General features: G+C 28.9%; 1 protein-coding gene across 2 annotated transcripts; it reads left to right on the forward strand.

The window, feature by feature from the left end:
* The first annotated feature begins 1,532 nt into the window (after positions 1–1,532).
* LOC141526627 (uncharacterized) lies at positions 1,533–23,889 on the forward strand. Of its 2 annotated transcripts, XM_074241673.1 has the most exons (6): positions 1,533–2,081; positions 17,747–17,908; positions 19,511–19,551; positions 20,016–20,114; positions 20,925–20,999; positions 23,058–23,889. In XM_074241673.1, the coding sequence occupies exons 2-6, from the start codon at positions 17,758–17,760 to the stop codon at positions 23,268–23,270; spliced, it is 579 nt and encodes a 192-aa protein (XP_074097774.1). In that variant the 5' UTR covers positions 1,533–2,081; positions 17,747–17,757; the 3' UTR covers positions 23,271–23,889. The 2 variants fall into 2 exon arrangements, with proteins under 2 accessions (XP_074097774.1, XP_074097775.1); XM_074241674.1 differs by lacking the exon at positions 1,533–2,081 and having other exon boundaries at positions 17,088–17,908.
* Positions 23,890–25,034: the final 1,145 nt, after the last annotated feature.

The following is a 25,034-nucleotide window of genomic DNA, read 5'->3' on the forward strand; positions in this document are numbered from 1 at the left end:
CAGAAAATATGAATTTTTACAGGAATCCACAATGAAACCCGTGGGTATATGGATTCCTACGCCAATGGAACCCGTGGATATATAAATTGCTATATGGGAAATCCGCATAGGAAATATGGATTCTTATAGGAATCCGAATAGGGACGTGTGGTTTCATAGATTCCTACATGGGAAATTTAAATAGGAAGTATGAATTCCGATAAGAATCCACATAAGAACCCGTGGATATATGGATTCAAATCGAAAATAATGCTGTAAAGCGGGAAAGAATACGAGTTACGGATAATAATTATTACGTCAAGCGTTCCAACAGTTACGTAACAGGATATTTTGGTGGGAAAGGATTGAGAAAGGACTAAGGAGAAGATCTTCTTAATGTGAGTGTATAGAATATGCGAGAAAGATGAATTTCTACAGGAATCCACATTGAAACTCGTGGATTTATGGATTCCTATTTGGAAAATTTACATAGGAAATATGAATTTCTACAGGAATCCACATAGGAACGTATGGGTTCATGGATTCTTACATGGAAAATCCACATAGGAAGTATGGATTCCTACATAAATCCACATATGAACGTGTGGATTCATAGATTCTTACATGGGAAATCTATATAATAAATATGGAATCCTATACGGAAAATTCACATAGGAAATATGAATTTCTACAGCAATCTACATAAGAACCTGTAGGTTCATGAATTTCTGTATGGAAAATTCCACCTTAGAAGTATGGATTCCTTTACTGAATTTATGTAAGTAGAATAAATATTGACCTTCTAAGAACGTGATTTAGGCCAGTGAGTATCGTAGAAGACTGTCAACCATGAGGTACCGGGTTCAAGTCCATCAAACGCGAGCAATTTTTTTTATTAGATAAAATCACAAAATCCGTTTTTCAGAATTAATTTCAGTTAGTAATTGATTAATAGCAATTACTTCATAATTATTTTTAATTTCTTTTCGCCTGATTAATATAGAAATCTATGTCGGATTCTACCCTGAATTCCTATAAAAATCTAATCCATTATAATTTTTTTTTTCCTCATTAAATTCACTCCCAATTTTTTTGCAGTATAATAATTTTTGATACAACTAAAAAAATAAATTTTTTAATTAAAAAATAAAATTGTTGGAAAGTTTTAAACAAAGTTAGTTTTTTTTTTTTTTTTTTTTTAATTTTTTTTTTTCCAGTGAATTGTATCATAATTTAAAATCCGCAATTTTTTGCAATTTAAGAAGAAAAAAAATTTTTATTGTGCTATTAACTGTATAGTACTCATTATATTTTGTACTAAAATTAAAAAACGTATTTATTAATAATAAAAATATAATAAGGACATAAAGTCCTTATGGAGTTTATAACTAGAGAATGATGACAATAAACGACCTCGGCTTATAACATGTGAGTGGGCACTAGTGTGTACTAGTGGGAGTAGGGATCTTCGCGGGTTTTCGGGGTAGCTCGCGGCAGAATCGCAAGCTCCCGGGCTGCTCTCTGGTCTATGGCTCAGTGTGTTACGCGCTACCCTGGACCGCACAGGCGCCTGTGAACAGGCACATAATATACGATTAATTTCATCGCTATTTTCAATTTAATTTCTTTTTATTTTTATCATTCTCATTTACTGTTAATTAATCCACCTCTTCGTCCTCAATTATTTTTAATTACTCAGAAATTGCAAACAATGAATTATTTGTAATAGAGGGTTTAATACGGTGAATGATTTTAATAAAATGCTCCAAGTGCAGCTTTAATTTAAGAAGCTTTCGAGGATCACGAGATTAAGTGCCGTTCAATGTTTAAGTAGTTGTAGAATTTATCTCTCTGTTATTATCATTATTTAGTCTTTTGTTAGGTTTATTTTTAATTAGTAAATTATGGAAAAAATCACTCACTTAAAAAATCATTTATGACAATTTTTTTAAGTAAGATAAATTTTTAATAATTCATTTAAAAATGATTTTTTTTTTTTTGGGTAATTATTTACGAAAAGTGCAATAAAAATATATATCTTCAAAGACAATGTGATTTTTTTTTTTAAATGGATAAATGCACATCAAAATAAAATTTTATAAGTAAGTAATTTTTTTTTTGTTTGCACAAAAATTTGGAAAACTAAAAAAAAAATTTATTCTTGATTTTCAAGAAAATTTTTTGAACAAATACAATTATTGTTAAGAGTTTGTTTGTCTTAAGTAAAGGCGGAGAATTCTTTAATAAAGTTAAGTTTACTCAAGCCAAAAGATTTTTTAAGAATATGAATTTTTTAATTTAAATCAAAATGTTAAAGCTCATTAAAAAAATTTTTTTGGTCAAGATTTTTTTTTCTTAGATCAAATTTATTTTTTTAATGTAGTCATATGTGACCATATATGGCATGTATGTCATATATGTTCAATATATCATATATGCCGCATATTTTCATGTGTCACATATGTTCATATACATAATGAGTGTCATATATTATATGTGATCATATATGCCACATGTAATTGTTACGTTCCCAAATTTTGGGTGTAATTAATTTTTAAATTTAAATAATTTATTTAAATGTCCAGATTTTGACCTCGTTAGGAAGTCGATAGACTCCAGGTGGGTCATGTCACTGATTTATCCGCGAAGTACTTTTTAAATATACATAATTTAATAATTCTCATTTTTAATTTATAAATAAAATATATTTTAATATTTTACTTATGTTTTACCTGCCAACAGGTAGATAATGGGTAGAGTGCCTGAACGCTGGCTAGCGCTCTGGGCAATTTCACCAGGGTGAGAACAGCTAATAAGCGCTCTTACCCTGGGGGTAATAGTTAGGATATTTTTGGATAGGATACCCGAACGCTGGCTAGCGCTCGAGGTAAAGGAACCAGGGTGAAACGCTGATAAGCGCTCTCAACCCTGGTTGAAGGTTTTAATAAGTACCCATTTTAATCGATTGACAATTAAAAAAGAAGTATTTATTAATAAGGAATTGGCAGGTTCAGCCTCGGACCAGCAGAGATTCCTCCTCTGCTAAGTCCTATACATATAATATCATACATATAATATATATCCGATACATATAATATATGATGTCAGATGTGATCATATATGTATTACATTTGTTTATAACATATGTCGAACTTAAAATTCTAAAATTCGAATTTTTAATTACTGGGTATTATATTAACTCAAATTAATCGACTAAAAACATCCCGAAAAAAAAAAAATAAATAGTAGAAATGAATATTATCGCATGCTTATAATTAATCGAGTAATTAGCATGGCTCTGAAATTTCAATTAAAACCACGCACTAAGCTTTATTAAATTTAATTTCGAGGATTTTGCATTTGACATCCTCCTCTGTAGTAATATTAACACCAGCCTACAACAATATATTTCTAGCTACACGTTACAATCACAATTGTTAAATAATATTGCAAAAGGTATCGAGTGCAGTCTTGAAACCGTCTAAACTTGAAACTCATCGTGGAACAATACAAAGAATTTTTTTCTTTTGTTTCCTTTTATATCTGATTATTTCGTACTTAAACTAATTAACTGATGACACTTTTTTTTTTATTTTTATTAATTACATAATTAAGCTAACTATTTTTAGCGCATAAATTATTTTTAAATAGATTTAAAAACACCTTAATAAATGAATAAACGGTTATGTCAGTATTAATAATTCATCGCTTTTATAATTTATGCATCCTACTTTAGTCGAGCACGGACAGAATTATAGCGTAGCTCAAAAAGATACCGTCGTTACGCAAAACGTGGAAATATGGTAACTATCTCGCGTTCCTTGAGAATTTTCCTTCTCTGGTTGTTCGCTTGGAAGATAACTTCAATGAATAAGAGATACTTCAATTCATGTTTCTGTTTGATTAAATGTCAATATTATCCTTATTATTATTGTAATTGTCGTAATATTATTATGGGTTGAGGTTTTGTTTTACTTAAATTTATTTAAAGCTTCTATGTTTGTACAATGAACAAAACTTTTCTTCTTTGTTTAATTTAAAAAGTTATTAAAAATAAATTTTATAAGAATAAAAAAAAATTCTTGAACAAATAAAATAATTTCAAAGAAATTTGTTATCTTGGATCGAGTAAGAAAATTATTAAATTAATTAGAATTGAGAAAAAAAATTTGTGAATAGAACGCAATCTGTTGATGATATAATTTATACAATGATGTAAGATAGATTTAAGTGTGAAGCTGAGTGGAGGGGGCTGGTGAGGAGGTTGGCGCAACGAGCAGAATGTGTGTGCCGAAACACGAGCGCAGAAAAATCTTACACTTAGTTCGTGCATTGAAAAAATTGGGAGAAAATTCGTAGTGAATTTGGAGTTTTTTTCAGCGGAGTTAATCTCGATTTTAATCCCAAAAAAATCCGGAAATTTTACACTAAAATAAATTTTTATTTGCTGAAACAAGTTTTAAATGCTAAATTACTGACAGATACTTCAAACAATTTATTTCAAGTTTAACTTTGTAAATGTTAATAATATTTTTTAAAAATTAGACTTTGGAACATTGAACCAAATTTTTATAAAGATTATTTTGTTTTTGTCTTGTTGATAAATCCTGACGTAGAAAGTTTAAAATAATAAATTATTAACAGTACTACATTTAATTAAATAAAATTAACTAGCAACCTTGCAGTTACTATGTGACTGCCATGACTTGTGAACTATGAATAAATAAAATTTTGTTTTATTAAATAATAAATTTTGTTAAAATGCTCTGTACTTCCTTAACTATTGATGTTTTTAAAGGTATAAGCTCATCCCGATGTTACTATCATCAAGAGCTTTCATTTGAGTACCCACATGCATTTTGATATATTTTTCATATATATGATATATATAATATATATAAATATATGAAAAATTGATGTGGGTACTCAAATGAAAGGTTTTGATGAATGTAACATCGGGATGAGCTTATATTCTCAAAAATGTCAATAATTCACAAAATTTTTGAATTGCAATTTTTACATAAAAAAAAATCAAAAAATTCCTCAAAGTTTTCCTCAATACTAAAAATTCAAGTTATTTTTAATAAATTAAAAAAAATTATCTTGAGGTTGACGCAACGAGCAGAGAGTGTGTTCTCACACACGAGTAATGAGGACCTTCTTCTCTAAATTCCTACATAATTAAAATTAAATTCTCACTCCTTTTGAAGACCTGATAAAAACGAATTGCAAAATTTTTCCATAAAAAATAATTTTCCTGGCCCTTGATGACTCTTATCATCAAACAAGCGACAGCTTGTCAAATTAAAGTACTTCTACACAGCCACCTAACGTCATCAGAGGTATCAAAGCAAAATACATTATACTATGACTAGATGATTAAATATTTGCCGAGTCTTTGACACGAAAAGTTAGTTGAGTTAGTTGTTTCGTGACTGTGCAAACACTCGCCGCATCAATAGAGTTTTCGCTGTGTCAACTCCCAGCGGTAGTCGAGTTTGTAGAAGCCCGGCCCTTTACGATGCAATAATTCGACAAAGCTATTAACGTTGCGATGATAACGCCCAAAAAGCGAGGCGTGGAATTTGAATTTTATAATTAAATAATTATAATAATAATAATAATAATAATAATAAGTATGAGCCAATGAATAATCTCAGAAGCTGACGGGACAAAGAGGATTTTCAATATAAGTTAGTTTAATTATTATTCATTAAACCTCTCGAATAAAGTCGCTTAATCACAAGCTTATCTCTTAATCCTATGATCGTACTTATTAATCATAAGTTTTATGACCTTATTAGTTTCGCAAAATGAATTATTGTTTTATTAATTAACTGTTATTTCATTTGAATTTATACATGAATTGCTACAAGGTTTAGTAGAGATCTATCATATGCAAATGTCTTATTGTCTAGCTTCTGGATTCACAAAAGTTACCCACATGTGTAACTGTACAATCATGAATCAAGAGCTTCAATTTCGTGTCTTATGCACTCGTGCTTGAATTTACTGCCACAATGTATCATCAAAGGGGCTCCTGGTATGCCAATTCCATTATAAAAATATTTTTTTTTCTATAATTTAGTCAATTTAAAAAAATTACAAATTTTATTCCATCTTACGGCAATAAAACGGACACAGTTCGCCCATCTTACAGCAAAATAAATAATAGTTTAAAAAAATTAAAAAACGGTTAAGTTATACATCAAGTTGGCGGTAATTCTTCACTCAACAACAGTTGTAAGCAAATTGACAGAAATTTACGGCCGCAACTTGAATACAAGTTAACAATCAAACTTGTAGTTAAATTTCCTTTCAACTTTACTACAATTTGAAGGAAATACTTGTACAGCAAGTTTTGACGTCTATTTGCAGAGTAAGTTATAGGTAACTAATAGGTAATCGCTCGCTTTGCCAACTCTTTCCGTCAAGTTTGCTTCAAATTGCGGACGTAGATTGACAGTAAGTTATAGGTAAGGTAGCTATCAGGGAATTTTGTCAAATTAGTGTATTGTCATCGGTCCTCGATAAATCTACAAAGTTTGAACAAAATCTGGCCGTTTAAAGTGGGTCAAAATCGAACCCAAAGGAGTCGGTTATAAACATACAAACATACAAACATACAAGTAAAGCTAATAGAAAGCGTGTAATATGGAAACTAATGAGAATTTATCTATATTATCATATACAGAAAAATTTTAGGTGGTACTTTATCCGTACTTCATCCATATTACGGCATTTTATAAATATCAACCACCATACGACTTTAATTTTTTTTCAATAAAATCTATATTATCAATCTAATTATAATTTTTTGTAATTATTCTATTTATCGTACAATATTTCTTAGAACAGATTTTATCTTATAGCAAATCAGAAGCAGTAGCACTTGGTACTTATTTTCCATCTTACGATTTTTAATAACAAATATAAAGAATTCAATATAATTATCATCATCAGGAAGACTTCCATTTGTACATCGTCCGAACTTCATCCATCTTACGGCAATGAAGCGAACACACCTCTTCCATCTTACAACATGAGATAGAAACTAATGAGGATTTATTCATACAAACACAGATAGTAAAACTTCAGACGGTACTTTATCCATATTTCATCCATCTTACGGCAATTAGTGAACACTATTTATCCTACAATTTGATACTTCTTCATAACATCTCTCAAAATTGTAATTTCTAATACTTTATCTATTGATTAACGACATTCATCTATCTAACAGCTATTTCGAAGCAGTAGTACTTCATACCACTTTTGCATCTTAAATTTAACAAAAAATTACCAGAATTTAATATGAGCCTCAATAAAAGTGATTTTTAGACAGAACTTCATCCATCTTACAGCTTATCCTTGGTACCATCCATCTTACGGCTTCGAAGTTGTTAAATTGGGTAAAGATATTATAGTTGGAGGCATTTCTTTGCATAAAGTAATGTTTCATTCCATCTTACAGCTTTAGAAGTGGAAATTCATACTTCTCTTCCATCTTACAGCTTTAGAAGTGGAAATTCATCCTTCTCTTCCATTTTACGGCTTTAGAAGTGGAATTTCATACTTTTCTTCCATCTTAGAGCTTTAAAGGTGAAATTTCATACTTCTCTTCCATCTTACAGCTTTAGAAGTGAAATTTCATACTTCTTTCCCATCTTACGGCGCAACATAAATGACAAACTCATTAAATATCAAATTTGCCCATTGAAAACTCATTTTCCAGTCAAAGCATGTTGAATATAGTCAACGTCGTTGCTATAATTACTATCTATATATAATCCTCTAACCTTACTTAATGTATTTCTCTATTTATAAGTTTAGTTTGAATAAATACTCAGTAAAGTATAGAAGTGCGTTCACTTGTTCTTATTGCACGCGTATCAATATCCAGCTATTAAGTTAACAAAGCAAACATAATCATCGAATCGTATGATACTTCATCAAATATTAAAACCAGTGTATTTATTTAGCATCCGAATAATCCAGGAAAACTCGATTAATTACTCATTTGGAACGTTATCGCCTCCATAAACCCCCTGTGCAAATACAAACACACCACGGATGAGCGGTTTAATGCACCGGAGATATATTATGTATAATTTGTATCGTAAAAAATCAAACCGCAAATAAAGTTATGCTGGATATAAATATAATATTTAATAAAATAATATTATACATATACATATGATACCAAAGGATCCAGTCACTGGAAATCTACCGCAGACTTAAATTTGAATTTCAAACTAACCGCCATTACATAGCCGCTAGTCCTCTATAATACAATGCGCATAATTACACCCCAAAATTATTTAAATATCTTGAGGTTTATCTTTAAGTTAAACGTGAATAAAAACTGTTTTAATTGTGCAATTATGTACTTAAAATTGTAATATTTTAATTTTGAGAAAGACAAGCTGTATTTTTTACTGGTAAGGGGCGCTGAGGTTGCATTTATTGACTTGTGCACTTGACAGACCGGCCACAATGGAGTCATTATACTTTTTTATTTTTAGTGATCGGAGTGAAAGAGCGACTGAGACCCATTGAAATCGAGAAAGAAAAGTGAATAATAGTTACTCTGATGATCGAATATGATATACCTTCAGGCTTTATGCATATAGGCCTAGGTATTGAAGCAAAAGTAGAGCAATCAAAAATAACTAAAAATGAATTATTGCTTTTTTTTCCTGATGGAAGAATTTTATTTTATGGTAATTTATTTTATCCACAATTTATAATTTCGATTAAACGTATTATTATATTTGTACACGGCTAAAAAATTCTACACGGAAAAAAATAAATAGTAAATGCAACATGATTTGTCATGTTACGGCTACATGACAATCATTTTGCAGTAGCATGAGAAAATCATGTGACAGAAACATGATTTGTCATGTTTCGGTTACATGACAATCATGTTACGGATACATGACAACCATGTTGCGGTAATATTAGAAAATCACGTGATAGCAACATGATTTGTCATGTTTCAACTACATGATAATCATGTTGCTGCCACATGATTTTTCTCATATTACCGCAACATGACTGCCATGTAACCAAAACATGACAAATCATGTTGCTACTACATGACAAATCATATTCACACTACATGACAAATCATGTTCATACTACATGACAAATCATGTTCATACTACATGACAAATCATGTTGCTACTACATGACAAATCATGTTCATACTACATGACAAATCATGTTCATACTACATGACAAATCATGTTCATACTACATGACAAATCATGTTGCTACTACATGACAAATCATGTTCATACTACATGACAAATCATGTTCATACTACATGACAAATCATGTTCATACTACATGACAAATCATGTTCATACTACATGACAAATCATGTTCATACTACATGACAAATCATGTTCATACTACATGACAAATCATGTTCATACTACATGACAAATCATGTTCATACTACATGACAAATCATGTTGCTACTACATGATTTGTCATGTTTCGGCTACATGACAGACATGTTTAGGTAACATTAGAAAATTATGTTGCTGCCACATGCTGTTTCTCATGTTACCGCTACATGACCGTCATGTAGCCGAAACATGACAAATCATGTGTCTGCAACATGATTTCATAATGTTGCATTTACTATTTATTTTTTTCCGTGTATAAAAATTTTCAATGCAACTATCGTAATGACTATTGATGGATTAGTGGCAGCTTACAAATATTTCAGACAAAAATTTACTGTTTAAAAAAATTTCTTTACAATTTACTATTGTGTAATTATATATCTACAGATAAAGAATTTTCAAATGCAGCCTAAATACTCATTATATAAATCGACTATCAGTGAGAATGACATAAAACCTTCACAGAAAAAATTAAACTGTAAAATTTACTCTGTTAATGTTTCATTTAATAAAAATTACAATAGTAAAATAGTAAAAAATTCCTTTTATTTTCTCTCCACTGTACATAGTACTCGGTAATAAGTTTCTACCCTGCGACTATCTTGTCTTCGTCTACGGATGTTATAAGCGATAAGCGCTCGTCTTGAAGCCTCTGTCGACGACAGACCTCCTGAAGAAGTAGTTTCTTCTTTTAAAAAAATAAACCGGGAAATTGAGATACCAAAAAAAGGATTTTAACCGGAGGCTTTTAATCTCAAACTAACTCTAAGTTTAATACGTTTTTGCCTTTATATAAATAATATATATTATAGTATTTTAAATAAAGGCGAGGATAAATATATTTGAAGACTTTTATAGAGGATTAAATGTAAACAACTTTTAATGGGTTTGTTTATCATAACTTTTATGATTATGACAATTTATCGGAATAAATTGTTATTAAAATTGTAATTGTAATCCTAAAAAAAAAATAAATAACTTAAGCTATTTGTTTAATTAATTTTTTTTCGACAGAAAAAATGTTAAATAAAATAAAATACGTGTTCCCATAAGTTATCGATACAAGTACATTCGGATATTGGAAAAATAATAAAAATCTCTCCGGCACAGCGTACTAGGATTTTTTATATATATGTTATTATTGTATAAAGGGATGATATGTGCATACTAGTATATTATAGAGCGAAGAAAAATCCTGGATACATGTTTGTAGATCCGGTCATATATTTTCCTAGATTTTATACTTTTTTTAAGTCTTTAAGTATGCCAATAAGTTTGGATATTTATATTATATGCATACACATGAATATGAATAGATGGTTTGAATTTTTTTTTATAAGTTATGATTTGAGAGAGATAAAAATTGAATTTCACTCAATCGGAAGATTTTGTAATTTATTTTTTTTAAGAAAAAGATTGAAATTTTATTTTTAAATGTTAAAATTGGAATTACAGGAAATATATTGAAGATACGGTCAAAAGTGATGGGATATAAATTATAAAAAAATTGAATTTTATAGATTTGTAGATTTCTTGTTTAAATATTGAAAAAAACACGTTATTAAAAGGCAATAATGTAAAATTTATTTTTATTATATTTTTGCGAGTAACGATATGAGACCGACTACAACAAACAGATATTTAAAGATATCTACCTAAAAAACAAAATTTGTAACAGATGAAAGTCATTTGATGATAAAAGCTAAAAATTAATTTATTCTTGATTTTTTTTAATTTTCCCAACTGCGAAATAAATTGAAAAAAGTATCAAAAGACGACGAAAAATAGCTCAAATTGAAGATAATTATGCGAATTTTAACATAAATTTGATAGATTTAAGCTATATTTTATGGCTTAAAAATTATTTGAAGAAAAAGGGCCGAAAAACGTTAATGTAAAATTTTTTCAAATTTTCAAAATCACGAAATTAATTAAAAAAAATCATCAAAACCAGACAAATGATAGTTTAAATTGAAGGTAATTAAATGCAGTTTAAGATAAATTTGATAGATTTTATCTATCTATTACACTTGGAAAATTATTTTCATAAAATGAACGAAATTTAAAATTTTTTTAAAATGAAAAAATTTTCAAACACCTACAACTTGTAAACTAACTGGCCGATTTAGCTCATCTTCGAACTTGATCTTGCTATTGATCTACAGAATGTGCCCACAAAATTTAATATAGATCGGTTGAGAACTGTGGGCGCAATCCTGATGACATGGCGCGTTATATCACATATATTTATATACCTACATAAATACATATATAAACTTTTGAGCTAATGCCATTTTTCGACATTACTCGAAAAAGTTATTGAATATATAAATTATAGAAAATTAAGTTTTCTATCAAAAAGATCAAAATTCTTAAAACTTTTCAATTTTTTACAATTAAACATTACAAATAATAAAAAATGTAATTTTTTTCCAACAAAAAAAAGTGGGAGTGATTCTACTGTCAATAGAGTAGAAATTTTTATTAAAAAACTCAATTGAACTCTAAATAAATTACAGACACAAAGATAAAAATGCTTTTTACTATTTTCATTCATTTTCAACCCACGCAACAGCAGTAAAAGATAAAATACCGAGTCAATGGAGTGTAATTGCTGGAATTGACATTCGATAAGAATATTTACCGACGTTTTTAGTGAGAATTTAATCTATACAAAAGGAATACAGTGGCTTTGAATTTCTAGTTCGTTAATTAAATTAGCCGAAAAAAATCTTATTAAAATAATTTTATCAGATATTTCAAAAAAATATTTCCAGCCACATATTCGCTAGCGGATAATCAAACCAGCTAATCAGGAGTATTGATACCACTGATGAAAAGAATTCTCTGCCTGAATCAACACGGAACATATATGGAACGTGTAAACAACCCTCATGCATTCACCCTATTTTCCCACTCTAATTTTTTTTTGTTTTTTCTCGTTTCCTGTCCCGCATTCGGGTGTGAGCCAAACATTTAGGTCAACAGCCGCCAATTAGTGAAAATAACATCAACAATATCTAGATTCAATCGTAATAAGTTATTATTGAGGTCCATTTATTTTTAGTAGATTTCATAAAAAATTTAACTATTGTATTTGTCCTCGACGGAACTTTTAAAAAATTTACTACACTAGTCACAGAAATTAAAGGGTATAAAAAAAAATTTTTAATTTTTGGGTGATTTTCAACGAGCTGTAACTCCGAGAAAAATGATCATACAGCAAAAAATAAAAGCAAATTGTAGCTCCAAGTGTCTAGTTTTCAGATATGATCATGAAAATTTTTATCATGTTCGGGTCTGGAAAAATCCTAAGAAAACTAAAAAAAAATTTTCCAAATTTTTTCTCGTCTTCAAAAAAGTCTACGGGCTTCAAAAAATTTTTTTCCATTGTTTCGCTGAAAAGCTTTTTTAGAAAATTTAACGCCCTTCAATTTGAGGTAATCAAAAAGCCTGTACGATGATTTGCCGCGGAGTTATCGTCAGTCAAAGCAAAAAAGTACTTTTTCACTTTGACAATCAATAACTCTGGAAATAATGATCGTATAGAAAATCGAAGGATGGTTTTGAAAACTGCACAATATTTTCTATAAGATACCGTGAATAGCTTTTGTTAAAAAAATTTTTTTTTAATTGAAAACTTTAACTGAAAAAACGACAACAATTTGCATAATTAAGGATATTTGGATAACTTGGTATAACTTTGGATAAAAAGGATGAACAAAGGATACCGTCGGTAATTTTTCAACCTCTAAATATTCCCTAAAATCTCTGAAAAATTCAATGCGCTGCGATTTTTTTTTCATAGTGCCCCGAAGCTTCAAATTCTTTGTTTTCAAAAGTTCATGTACATATTTACGACATAACGCCGTTTGTAAGCACGATAGCGTCTACAAATCTTAAGGGATCCTAACAAAACTCAACATACTTATTCTATGGACGATTACGAAGGTCAAGTTTAAATTTGAGCTAAATCGGACAATTAGTTTAAAAATTACAGCATTACAAAGTTTTGAAAATTTGAAAATTCCACATTTTTACTGCTTTTCCTTCAAATAACTTTTGAACGCGTCGAGATATTTGGATTCTGTGAAATGCATCTGAAAGCTGAGAATATAAGCTTTAATTTACATATTTATATGTATTTTTAGACCTTAAAATATCTTTTCTGGGTCTATTTCAATAGAATTTTACTCTTGCAGTAATTTTTTGTTCAGCTTATATAATGGTAAATTGTAAGAAATCTTTTCTAAACGGTAAATTTTCGTCTAAAATATTTGAAAATTGCCACTGATCCAATAATAGTCTAGTATTACGGCTGCCGAACGGTTTTTTTAGAATAAAATTGAATGGCTTGGTGAGAACTGTCAAGCGGGGAGGTGTTACAATTTTCAATTACAAGGTCCGAGTTATCTGCAATCTTCAATTTAAACTCACACACCAGTGGTTAAAAGTTACATTAATATTAATTACAACCCCGTTTTAAGTAACAATTTATCACAAACTATAATTAAAAAAAAAAAAAAAATGAAATATCGGGTGTTGAAAATCAATGCATGCAAATACATGCATATCCGATTATCAAACTGCGATGAAGTAATTTTTCCTTTTTGTATGTATTTTTATGATGTATATATTGAAGCGAAACTTTTGCGGGTGGAACGCTCTATAGAAAAGAAAAAAAGGGTGTTTTTTGTCTTTGTACACTCAAAGCCTTTTACGTCAAAGTTTTATGACGAAACTTTTCGGTGTATAACATTAGAATTTTTTTTTTGTTTTTCGCATACGCTGACTTTAAGATGTCGTATAAATCACAACTGTTGAGTGTGTTGTAGATCACGCCTTATGCTTTCCAAGGGGTAGGGTCGAGATTTTCTTGAGAATTTTTATTAATAAATAGGCGGAAAGTTTCTATAGCACGATGTGAAAAGAAAATTTATTAAAACATGGCAGATTCCTAATTTAATTTCAATTTTTTTGATAATTATTCCCTACAATGTAACAATAAAATTTTTGCCAGATATGACCATCTTAGAACATATTAACATATATATCACTAAATATATCCTTGTATGGCATAATATGGTCATATAAACACGTATATATTATTTTTATCTAAAATAGTGTTTAGAAATTCCGACAGGTGGCGCATGGTTGGTAATTCTTCTCGCTAGTGAAAAGTTAATTCTAAAATACTTAATATAAAAATAAAATTTTTTTTCCTGCTATGGAAAAAGGAGGTCCTTTCGCCATCAATGTTAAATAAAAAATATTAAATTATGCATAAAATTAATTTTTATCTAATAGTTAAAGTCCTTATTTATCTACTAGTGAAGTTTAATTTATTCTCCACCGTGGAAATTTTTGAAAAAAAAAAGATTTTAAAAATGTTAGTATTTTTTCCAAGTCTTACGAGAAAGTCAGACCTTGACAACTTTCTCGAATTATGGTATTAACTACTGATTAGATGGAGTAAAAAAAATCTCAAAATAAGGTTTTCAAAATATTCTGGTTTCATTTTTTGCAATTAAATATATAGGTTGCCGTGGAATTTATGGAGAAATTAAAATTATAAAATCACAGAAAATTTTTAAGTAACCTACATTCAAATGGCGTCAGAACATTTGGCAACGTTGCGTAGCGCGCGAGCTTCAGACCATTCAATAAATTCAAACTAAACTTTAACGCACTGATGTTTTTCATTCATACTTATCAGTTAATTTATTGTTCACAAATTTTCATATTTCATAATTGAAAAATAAAACAATAGTTAAAAAATACTGGCATTCTTGCCATGAGACATTAGAATAATATGGTTTTATGACTGAACATTTTTAATTAATTTATTTATTTACACTGCAAAAACTTAAACGTGATTAAGGTTATATTATGGAAATGAAAATGTAATTATCCGAAATATAGCGTTGCCAAATCACGGACAGGTTACTAACAGCCGATTTACAAGAATCAAATTAATTTTTGTATTTAACTATTTTTTTTTTAATTTTTAAAATTTTAACGATTAATGCCTCATATACTATTTTTTAATTTTGGAAATTTTTATGTGTTTTTTTTATTTTAATTTATCGAATATTGACTTCTACAGTTGTTGTGACTCAACTGGAGCAAAAGGACTTCTTTAAGAAGCTATGTCATTAATTTTTAGTCTAATAAATTACTAAATAAATATAAAAATTATTTATCTACATAAAAGTACATTTTTTATTTTTATATACATTTTTTGTGGGTAATTTTGTAAGAACATTAAAGAATTATTTTAACAGCGACGTTTTTATACCTGACCATCTTTTAACTCTAATGTTTATTAAAAACATAACATCTCTTTTTATGTGGAAGAAAAATAAAGTTTAAGTGAAAGAAATTAAAGTACAGCATAAGCTTTACATTTTTTACCAAGTATTAGAGCTTTAATTATTTAAATGAATTTTTCTCATTACACAAATGTGTTTCATCTTAGTAAATCTTAAGACTAATTATTTTTTTCTTCTTCACATGGAATGTAGAATTTAGTATGTAATTTTCTTGCGACTTAATGGTAAGTTTTGTTAATAATAAATTTGCAATTATAAATTAACGTCTCGAATTTTGTAATTTAAAATAAAACTGATTGATGGCCGAGGAAAAACATGTTTTTTTCATTTTTTATATATCACCTGGAGGTTGAATTGCTTATAAATATTTATAAAAACAGAATAAGGGAAGGTATGGAATAAACAAAAAATGTTAGCGGTCGTTTCACGCAGGAGTTTTCTGGCGTAATAAAATTTTGGTAAATGACGCGTATGAATTATTGCATATAAAGCTTAGTACCGTTTGCAACTATTTCACGTTAGACAATCAACCCTCGTAAATGGGATACATTTCTCGTGGGAAATTATGTTAACTGACAATTTACAATCATGAAAATGGGCTTTGTTAAAAAATATTTAATAATAAAAAAGTTTTTAATTGAGATAGTATTTTTAAGTTAATTTTTTTTTCTGTGTGAAAAAAAATCCTGAGTAATATTTCAAAAAAAATTGTCAATTTAATTTATATAAGCTTATCTCAATGTTACACTCATCAACAGCTTTCATTTGAGTACCCACATGCATTTTTGATATATTTTTCATATATACATATTTATAATATATATAAATATATAAAATATATGAAAAATTGATGTGGGTACTCAAATGAAAGGTCTTGATGAGTGTAACATCAGGATGAGCTTATATCTTCAAAATTTTGCTTATTCTCTTATTAATATAGATTACGATCCGGGGAAAAAAAATTATATATAATTTGATCTAATTTTATACAAAGATACATAGTTTTAAATAGTTATGCATGATATTTTATAAATAATTTTGTATTATTTGATACAATTATGTAAATTATATAATTTTATGTATAATTATAAAAAATTTTATATAATTTTATATAAATTTATATATAATTATATGTAATGTCATCTAATTGTAATTTACGTATTTGCATTCGTTACATATAATTATGCACAATTTTATAAAATTTTATATAATTATACTAAGGATCATAATTATATAAAAATATATAAAACTTAATGATCTATATAAAAATTATATATAATTATATATGGCCAAAACTCATATATAATTATATATAATTGTATATAACTTTTTTTTCCCGGGGACAGTAAAATAGTAAAAATCCCTTTAATTTTCTCTCCGTAGAAATCATCCAGGATTTTTTTTCACTTTTATACTAATAAAAGAACTCTAAATACAAATTTTCATTAAATTTTATATTTCCACATGACATATGACGATTCATCCGAGAGAAGACTTTTCTACCCGTTGACACAGCAGACCAATACATACATACGGCCATATGACTGTGAAAGTCCTTTTAATCCGTACAAAATCAATAAAAAAATGATGCTTACAAGCACTATCGCCGGAAAGTCGAGGGGTGGGGGTTCATTCCCCTAAAGGAAAAACTAAAAAAAGTATAAGCTGTGAGCACATCAGAATGGGCATATAGATGGCCAGGGTTGGGTAGTTTTGTAGTAATTCTATTCTCTTACTTTATCTCAGTCTTTTTGTTTTGTTATTCAATTTATTTTGACCCTTTTTTTCCCATTTCGAGCACAAGTTTAATTATGCTAGGATTTTAAAGAAAATCAAGTTTAGTCTCTCAAGTAAATTACCGAACAACTTAAATTGAATGTTAAAATAATATCTCCGGACAGTTGTAGATTCCATTTGCGTGGTTTTTATTTTATTTGTTGGATTCTGTGGCGTATATTGTTAATGTTCCGGCCGACTAATGGATTATTGTTTTTTGCACTTTTATGCTGTATCAAGAGATGTGAGGAATGATCACGTGGGTGATGGTCGGACTGCTTCTGGCTGCGGAAACACACGGGAGAAATTTTTTGTCCGACGCCGACGACACTAATGATCAAATTCTGGTTAAATTAAACGGGGTTAAGAGAACTGCGGGGACTAATGGAGAAGATACTTATCGTAAGTATTAAAATTTTATTGCAATTTTTTTTTTTTTTTTTAGATTTTTATAAATGTAATTATTATTTTTTAAATGCATTCATCATTCAAAATTCCCAATTTTTTTTTTCTTCAAATAAATCTTCTCTAAAGTAAGCCTATTAAATTTTGCTATGAGAAGATTATTTTCTCAAATAAGAAGATTAATTTCTGATGTATACATCATGTAAGTTAAGAGCATTTTCCTGTGTCAGGTTTCTTGAAGCTTTTAAAAAAATTAAAAAAGCTCTAATTTCTCTATTTTATTTTTTGATAAAATTTTAAATAATTATTTCAATGGTATAGTGACGGGTACTGTAATTTTATTTAAAGTTTTTGGTAATATAAAATTAATAGTTCCGCGACTGCCGCTAGGTGGCGAAAAGTAGTGAGAAATTTCCGTTTGCTAAGGTGTAACTCGAGTAGTCTTTAATATCACTGATAGGATATGACCATATTAGAACATATTAACATATATATCACTTAATATATGCTTGTATGGCATAATATGGTCATACAAACACGTATCTATTATATTTATTTGAAATAGTGTTTAGAAATTCCGACAGGTGGCGCATTGTTAAAAAATACTGGTATTCTTGCCATGAGACATTAGAATGTTATGGTTTTATGACTAAACATTTTTAATTAATTAATTTATTTACACTGACTGCAAAAACTTAAACGTGATTAAGGTTATATTGTGCGAATGAAAATGTAATTATCAGAAATATAGCGTTGCCAAATCACGGACAGGTTACTAACGGCTGATTTACAAAAGTCAAATTAATTTTTGTATTTAACTATTTTTTTTTTTAATTTTTAAAATTTCAACGATTAATGTCTCATATACTATTTTTTAATTTTAGAAATTTTTATGGGTTTTTTATTTTAATTTATCACATATTGCCTATCAAGTTGTGACTCAACTGGAGCGAAAGGACCTCCTTAGACTTTATTTATATCAATATAATTTATTTAGAATAAAAAAATTATTTATTTAACTGTAATAAATAATATTGATGGGTAAAAAATATTTTTTTTTCCCAAGAAAATGACTAAAAATTTTTTTACTAAATTTTTCAATGTACGCTGGGCTCGAACCCGGTCGAATGCTTTGGTAAGCAAGATCCTGATCCGATAGGCTACTACGCGCAGGTTTGGTGCGTTAAAAATCATAGTATAAAGCAACTAATAATAGTAAAATTTTATAACAAATTTATGTACTCGGTTTTAAATTGTCTTTTAACCCTTCTTTGTATAAGATTTAATAATTAACTTAAAAATTGTTAATCATTGTAGAATTTAACTTTGAATAATATTATTCAGTCGTGTAAAAAAAATAAATTAATGAATAAATAAATAAATAAATAAACTTTAGCATAATAATTAAATTAATCTAATAACAATCAATCTAATTGCGAGTCACAAGTTATCTCATCGCCTCGACAAAATCAATACTCAGTCAAAAAGCAACCGCAATCATCCGGCCAATTTGAGGAAATCTCGAGCATCTAGCCCGACAATAATATTAACTGTAATTATAATGATAATAACAATCAATAATCGGCAATTATTTTGCAGGTCTCACATGCTACACCTGTGTCAACGTCAGCGACAATCAGGTAGGCTAGCCATTAAATTCCCGGAATAATAGACGAAGCCCGCTTAGGTCAGCCATACAATCTCAATACTCCAATAAACAACCCCCTACCGCTCAACGCCAATATCTGAGCACACATTTAGTATCCAGCATCCAGTATCGATAGCACAAATCGAGCGCAATCATACCAATTACATCTCGAAAGCTCAAGCTCCCAAATTGAGCTTCCAAGCCCATTGAAGACGGTTCACCGACAATAACAACAATAACACAAAAAATAAATCAAATGATTTATTTTTGCTGTCGCCTGCTTCGCTTTTGTTGTTATTGTTATCGGTTATATTGATCTTCAATTTATTTTTAGTATCAGAAATAAAGTTTCCCGCCGATAATCAATAAATTATACGTTTTGACATTTATAATTCATTTAATTAAACGGGATTTGTTTTTATTTATAGATAATAAATTGGTCATTTATTTTTGTAGATGTGTAACACATGGGCGATCGACACCCCCTGCCCGCCGGATGGAAAAGACTTCTGCAGGTCACTCCATATACTCGACAGTCGGGGCAACAGTGTGTTGGTAAGTTCAAGTTCTGTGTGATTCTATCATCAGACACTTTATCAATCCGAAGCTTTCCTTATGTTCATTTTTTCACATTTTATTCCATCAATAGACCCAATTATGCGCATGCTCGCATCACATACAATATTGGAATTCTCCAGTGATCCAAATATATTTACGAAGGTCAATAGAACACTAACAATGACCGTGAATGAGTTATGTCTGATTATAGGCATCGCTTAATTTTGTTTACCGTTAATTAGACACATTAATTTTTTTATTAACTTTTAATCTTACCTCGTATCATTTGTTGGCCGTATCAACATTTGTTTCTCTTCAAATAATTAGAATTTACCGAACTTTTCCGGGTTTAAACTCACTGAAGAAAATTCTTACCTAGAACAAAAAATGTTCTGTTTTATCAACTGTCCGTAAATTTATTTAAATTTATCTGTCTACGTAAATTAATGGCAATCATTATCTTTTATCGGCAGTTGATAAAAACTATGCGAGATCTACATTATCAACGTGAGAAACGTCGATACAAACATTTATTAAACTGATCTTTAACTTTATTTTGACGAATATAATAAAATTAAGATGAAATGTGTATGGATTTATTTTATACGCGAAGCGTTTGGTCGAATATATAATGAGTATTAAATTCTAGTGTCACGTAAAATTAATAAATATGTGGGACATGTTATCGACATTTATTACTTTTTAAGCTTTTAGTTTTCAATTAAACTCTCCAATTTTATGGTTCAAAATATAAATACACAAGATTCAGATCAAAAATTGTAAAAATAATCATAATTTTGTTATCAGGTGAGCAAAAGCTGTGCCAGTAGTGCAGAATGCGGTCCAGCATCAGTCGGTTGTGTACCGATCGATACTCAGAAGGTAAAGTAACAATCTTTATCAAATTACCGACTGACTATGAATATTGCGCGCCTTATAAGCGAAACGCATCAAAAAAAAATCAGTTTTCTTGAAACTGAAACCAAATAATTTATCAGGTGCATCTAATATATATTTTCAATAACAATTATCTTGTTGAACAAAGTAAATACACGGAAAGAAAACTGTATGAAAAATTACGGTAAAATCATCGTAATTTTTAGTATAGAATATTGTAATGCCGGACCTAAACTCAAACATCGTAATTTTTACGATGCAGTAGCGTAAATTTTTATCACTTAAATTAAAAAGAAGCTTAAGTTAACGAAAAAAATAATTCTGCATCACCGAGGAATCGAACTCGGAGACCTCTCCGCCACAAGTCCAAGGTTTATCCCCTCACGGTATCAGAGGATTATCTAAGTTTTATGTTCAGTCACATAATAAGACCCTCCATACAGTAATTGGTCATCTTTTGGTGGTGGCGCCGCAAACTACTGTCTTTCTTTCATTAAAACATATAGTATGCGTCCTTATTCACTTGCTCTTACAGAAAAAAAATGTACTAAATAACATCGTAATTTTCAATAATTCAAATTGTATTCTGTAGACGGCAGCATCGTAAAAATCAAGATACTAAAAGTATAGTCCTGGATTACGATATTACTATTGTAATTTTTCATAATTTTTTTTCCGTGTAATAACATTAAAAATATTCTTTCCTGTGTCTGTGTTTATAAATCGTACCGAAATAATTTTCGGGAAGTTGCGGGGATAATCTTTAGGGTCACAATTTCTCAAAATTTCACATAAACTATCTAAAAATCTTGATCAAAAATAAAAATTTATTGTATCAAGTATTTATGATAATTTGAATTAAGAAAAAATAACTTCCATCAGAAATAGAATTAAAGAATTAGGAAAACGGTTGACCCTAAAGGCCATCCCTGCAACTTCCCGCTACATACGTAACTAAGCGCTCAAAATTGCGCCTATTATGTTTTTGAACTCGAAGAGCTCAAAAAGAAAATTTTCATGTAGTTTTGAGCTCTCCGAGCTCAAAAGTCTGATAGAAGTTTAATAAAACACTATATTTTGAATTTTTAAACCGCAATAACTTTTGAATGAACGAAACAATTTTCACGCAGTTGGCGGCATTCCACACAGTTTTTCAAATTCTATAATACATTTTTAAACACAAATTGACAAGACCAGAAGTTTTGGTGTAATTCGAAAAAAACACTTTTTTCCGATTTCTTTCGTCAACGATAACTCACGAACGAATCAACCGATTTTGAGCGGCTTGGATTCGATCGACGTGGTTTTTTAATGTTAAGAGCTGATTAGTTTTTGGAATCGATCGGTCAAGCCGTTTAAAAGTTATTCCAAAAAAACCACATTTGAGAAAATTTTTTTGGGTTTTTTGAGATTTCTCAAAATCTACTGGTCCGAATCGGTCCAAAGTATATTCAAAGCCTAAGTTAAGTCAAGCTCTTTCGAATGGCACCAACCGCGATTAAATCGGTCAAGCCATTCAAAAGTTATGAGAGGTTTACATACATCAATACACACACACACACACACACACACACACACACACACACACACACACACACACACACACACACACACACACACACACACACACACACACACACACAGACACCATCGCGGGAATAGTCAGGGAAGCTTCCAAAGACCTCGAAACGTCAAGATCCGATGAAAACTCGATTTTCGAAAAACGGGGTAAAAACAATAACTTTCCGATTTTTGAAAATTTTCAATTTTCTTAGCGGGAAGTAAAAAAAAAATTTTTACTTTAGCCAACACAACTTCGGTCTTCCTTCAGGCGCCAGACAAATTTTCTTAAGCCAAGAATTTTGTTTTTTAGTCAAAAAATTTTTCTTTCTATGTGGCGCTACTAAATTATTTTATTTAATCAATTTTATTGTAAAAAATGAGATTATGAGGCGTGCACTTTTGAATTTTCCAAACTTTTGTTTAGTTTGTATGATACTACTTATTAACATTCAATATTTATATAAATTTTGTTTGTTTTAGATATGTATAAGCTGTTGCGACGTAAGTTACTGCAATGTAGACTCACCGACGAATTCAAGCAATGCAATATACTCACGAAAGCGTCGGAAGTCTAAGAAGCGCAAAAAGGTTGAGAAGAATTCTTCTTCAAGAGTATCTGCGCGTCAATTAATAAAGTTACTTGGCTTTACAATCATAGCCACGTTGTTTTATGCATATCATTGTTATCAATAGATCAAATGTATATTACTAACTACAATAAGAAATCCTATTGATAAGTTATTGATTATTTTAAGTCTAAGTACTCGTAATTAGCTTTAGAATGGATAATTTTTATCGTTGATTCGGTTTAAATTGTAGCCTTTGCCTTGTTAGAAATTATTCATTGTAATTAATAACTAAATTTATTCGATATTAAGATTAATAACAATTTGTTGTCCGTAAAAAATTTAAATGTCTTTGGGCTAAAAAAAATTTCCTCGCTTTAAATGCAAACATTCAATAAAATTAACAATCTCTTCGCTGCGTTATTGTAAAAAATTTGTTTGTAAAATGTAATTGATAAATAAAGAAGTAGTCCTGTTTAAATATTCATTAAAAAAAATTTACTATTCATTTTTTTTTAATATATATCTAAAGACATAAATTTTTTTAATTTTTTTCAATGAATATTTTTAAACAAGGAGTTGACAAGAAATCCACCATTAAACCGTGTAATTTTTTTTTACGGAAGATAAATTTGAGATAAAGTGAAAAATTGATAAGAATTATGTGAAAAAGTAATAAATTTTATTTATTACAATTAAGCAATGATAATGTTATAAATATACGAAAATAAATTAAATTTTAACGAAATTAATATTGTCTAAATATTTTAAGGACGTTCAAAAATCTCTTAAAATTATTAAATATCTGCTTAGTTAATAAAAATAAAATTAGCCGACATCTTTAAATTTTTATTACCTTCTTTTTAGTAAAAAATTATAAAAATGAAGTTAGCCGACATTTCAAAATTTTTAGAAATTTTTTTTTGAAACAATTTAATTTTAAACAATTAAAAAAAAATCACATGTTAAAAACTTCAAAAACTGTAAGTGCAATTTTTTATAAATATATTTTTAATTTAAATTTAATTAATAAATAAAATTAAAAATTTTTAGAAGTTTGCTAACTTCAGTGTCATAAAAAATTTCATTTGTAAAAACACTTGAAAAACTGTAAGTGCAATTTTAAAAAAATATTTTTCTGTTCTAATTTAATTATTAAAAAAAATCCAAAAATTTAAAAACTTCGGCTAACTTTAGTAGATAGATAGATTTATTTTTACTTGTATCACATAAATATTGCGTTTTACAAGGTGTTTTACATATATATTTTTCTCCTGACTCTACTATACATATAAAGGTATCTGTTATTTTCGTATATAATTTTTATATTTTACGTGGAATTTTATTGTTAATTCTCTATTTTTACCTATACCTTTAGCCTATAGTTTTTTTTTTTTTTTTTTTTTTTTTTTTTTATATACTCATTCACTCTATTCATTTCTTTCTTTCTTTAAAGTCTATTTTTCCTTTTTCCCTATCTCTCTTTCTCTTTCATTTTTCTTTAGATTATTTTCTATTTCCCTTATCACCTTGCATGTTCTCGTTCTTATCCTCCCTTTCATTATCCCCACTATTTCTTTTTTTATTTTGTCTTCATCCTCTGATTCCTCCCACCATTTCTTTATTTCCTCCTTACTTTCTTTAGTGAGTTTATTCCTTATTTTTTCACATGTTAAAACATGCATCAATGTCTCTTCCTTTTCTTTGCATTCTCTACACTTCCAATCCTTTTCCTCTTTTTTTCCAGCTTTTACTAGGTTTCCGCACCTTACTCTTGCCCATAATTCTTTATCTGCACTTCTAATTTTCTTGTTTTTCCAATATATTTCTTCTTCGCTTTCTTCCATTAGTTGGCTAACTTTAGTATTATTTATAAATTTCCTCTAACAAC

The sequence above is a fragment of the Cotesia typhae genome, unplaced genomic scaffold, assembly GCF_013202065.1.
Source record: "Cotesia typhae breed Kobodo isofemale line unplaced genomic scaffold, CoteBio_Ctyphae contig_36, whole genome shotgun sequence".
Taxonomy (NCBI): Eukaryota; Metazoa; Arthropoda; class Insecta; order Hymenoptera; family Braconidae; genus Cotesia; species Cotesia typhae.